The sequence below is a fragment of the Hypomesus transpacificus genome, chromosome 15 (genome assembly GCF_021917145.1).
Source record: "Hypomesus transpacificus isolate Combined female chromosome 15, fHypTra1, whole genome shotgun sequence".
Classification (NCBI taxonomy): domain Eukaryota; kingdom Metazoa; phylum Chordata; class Actinopteri; order Osmeriformes; family Osmeridae; genus Hypomesus; species Hypomesus transpacificus.
The window spans coordinates 2,636,682-2,639,074 of NC_061074.1; the positions used below are offsets into that span (position 1 = coordinate 2,636,682).

Genomic DNA, 2,393 nt, shown 5'->3' on the forward strand with positions numbered 1-2,393 from the left:
AAATATACACAAACCCTGCAATCTCCTTAGTTGACAGGGGACAGCACTAGACTGTGGGTGGGCCATATGGGACTGGGTAACTGGCTAAAGAGACTTGTGTGTGAGTGTTTGTGATGGAGTGGGGGAATGGTAAAGAGGATGGAGTGAGGGAGCAGAGTTCTAATCACAAACTGCCATGGACGGTTTTCCCGATGGCTCCTCAATAGCACCTCACGCACACACATGCACGCACGTGCACACGTGCACACACCACACACGCCAACAGATAAACACACCGTGTTTGACCGAATCCAGCATGCAACACACACACAAATATTTTTTTCAATACTCTGTCAGAAAGAGACACATATATACTTATTCATTCGTTGATTTAATGTATTTATTGTATGGCAATGTTATGCTTTGAATGCAGTGTGTGTGTACATCATTGTATGTGTGTGTTATTGGGAGGGAAGGTGAGACAAACAAAAACTGTGAAAAAGAAAGAACACAATTGAATAGACTGTAAGGGAGAATGATAAAGACAATGAGAAGAGAGAGATACAAAGGAAAGGTAGAGAGAGAGAGAGAGAGATACAAAGGAAAGGTAGAGAGAGAGAGAGATACAAAGGAAAGGTAGAGAGAGAGAGAGATACAAAGGAAAGGTAGAGAGAGAGAGAGATACAAAGGAAAGGTAGAGAGAGAGAGAGATACAAAGGAAAGGTAGAGAGAGAGAGAGAGAGAGAGAGATACAAAGGAAAGGTAGAGAGAGAGAGAGATACAATGGAAAGGTAGAGAGAGAGAGAGATACAAAGGAAAGGTAGAGAAAGATAAGAGTGAGGAGGGAGAGGGAGAGAAGGTAGAGAGAGAGAGAGATACAAAGGAAAGGTAGAGAAAGATAAGAGTGAGGAGGGAGAGGGAGAGAAGGTAGAGAGAGAGAGAGATACAAAGGAAAGGTAGAGAAAGATAAAAGTGAGGAGGGAGAGGGAGAGAAGGTAGAGAGAGAGAGAGATACAAAAGAAAGGTAGAGAAAGATAAGAGTGAGGAGGGAGAGGGAGAGAAGGTAGAGAGAGAGAGAGATACAAAGGAAAGGTAGAGAAAGATAAAAGTGAGGAGGGAGAGGGAGAGAAGGTAGAGAGAGAGAGAGATACAAAGGAAAGGTAGAGAAAGATAAGAGTGAGGAGGGAGAGGGAGAGAAGGTAGAGAGAGAGAGAGATAGGAAATAGGAAAGAGAGAAAGAAAAAGAGGAGAGAGGAGGGAGAGAGAAGAAGAGAGGAAGGAGAGAGAAGAAGAGAAGAGGGAGAGAGAGAGGAGGGAGAGAGATTAGGAGGCTGTGCCCTCATCCTGTCTCCTGCAGTTTTAAGTCAGGCTCTGGGTCATTAATCAGCCTATCAAAGCAGAGTCTGGGGGAATTAATCGCTCCTACTGAAGAGGAATTAAACACACACACGTTTTGGGGTATTTGTGTACACACTCACATGCATGCACACACACACTCTCTCTCACACACACAATCATGCTCACACCCACTCTCTCTTAAACTGACAAACACACAAACACACACACAGGCACACACACAGCTTATTATCTAAACAGCTCTGTGTGAAATTGCACTGGGTTGATTTTCTGCACTAACTCCTTTTAACGCAAAGAGACATGAGGTTAGACAGAAAGAGAACAGGATGGAGCTTTCTCCCACAACAAAGGGACCCTGAGTGGCACTGTCTACTGTGTCTAGTGGCACTACCTGCAGAAGGGACTGGAACTAATGCCCTCTGGCTGACCCCGGATCTAGCATTAGAGAGGAGGGCCTCTGTGGACTACTCACACACACCCACACACAACTGATGGCTATAGAGAGCAGCTCTTTTTAAAACCTATCCTTTCCACCTTAACTTTACATCCACATCATTAAGTATTGGTTGGGGTGACACACACACGCATTCCCACACATTCATGCACACATGACAAGTCCACTTGTCAACAGCAAGTCACGTGCTACTCAAGTTACTTAGTATCACACACACATAGAATCCCCCCTCCCAGTCCCCGACAGACATGTCCTCTGAGTCTGACAGATTTGTCTCAGGTGGTTGCCAGGGTCACTGCCCTTGGAACCAATTTCTCACTTATCTGAGCTCTAGGAAGAAAGAACAAATGAAAAGAGGACAAAAAGAAGGGAAGAAGATTAAATGCAGATGGAGGTGTGTGACAGGTGGTCAGGGTGTTTTACCTACCCGCAGGCTGAGTTAAGGAAGTGAAAGAGTGAGTGATAGAGAGAGAGAGAGAGAGAGAGAGAGAGAGAGAGAGAGAGAGAGAGAGAGAGAGAGAGAGAGAGAGAGAGAGAGAGAGAGAGAGAGAGAGAGAGAGAGAGAGAGAGAGAGAGAGAGAGAGCAACCGTCACTGAGACATAG

At 45.2% G+C, this 2,393-nt stretch overlaps 1 protein-coding gene across 1 annotated transcript in view; it reads left to right on the top strand.

Annotated features, from left to right (window-relative positions):
• The first annotated feature begins 2,177 nt into the window (after positions 1-2,177).
• Positions 2,178-2,393, top strand: part of si (sucrase-isomaltase (alpha-glucosidase)) — a 15,599-nt gene continuing 15,383 nt past the window's right edge. The window contains exon 1 of the mRNA XM_047035969.1: positions 2,178-2,183. Coding sequence (XP_046891925.1) covers positions 2,178-2,183 — 6 coding nt within the window. The remainder of the gene's footprint in view (positions 2,184-2,393) is intronic.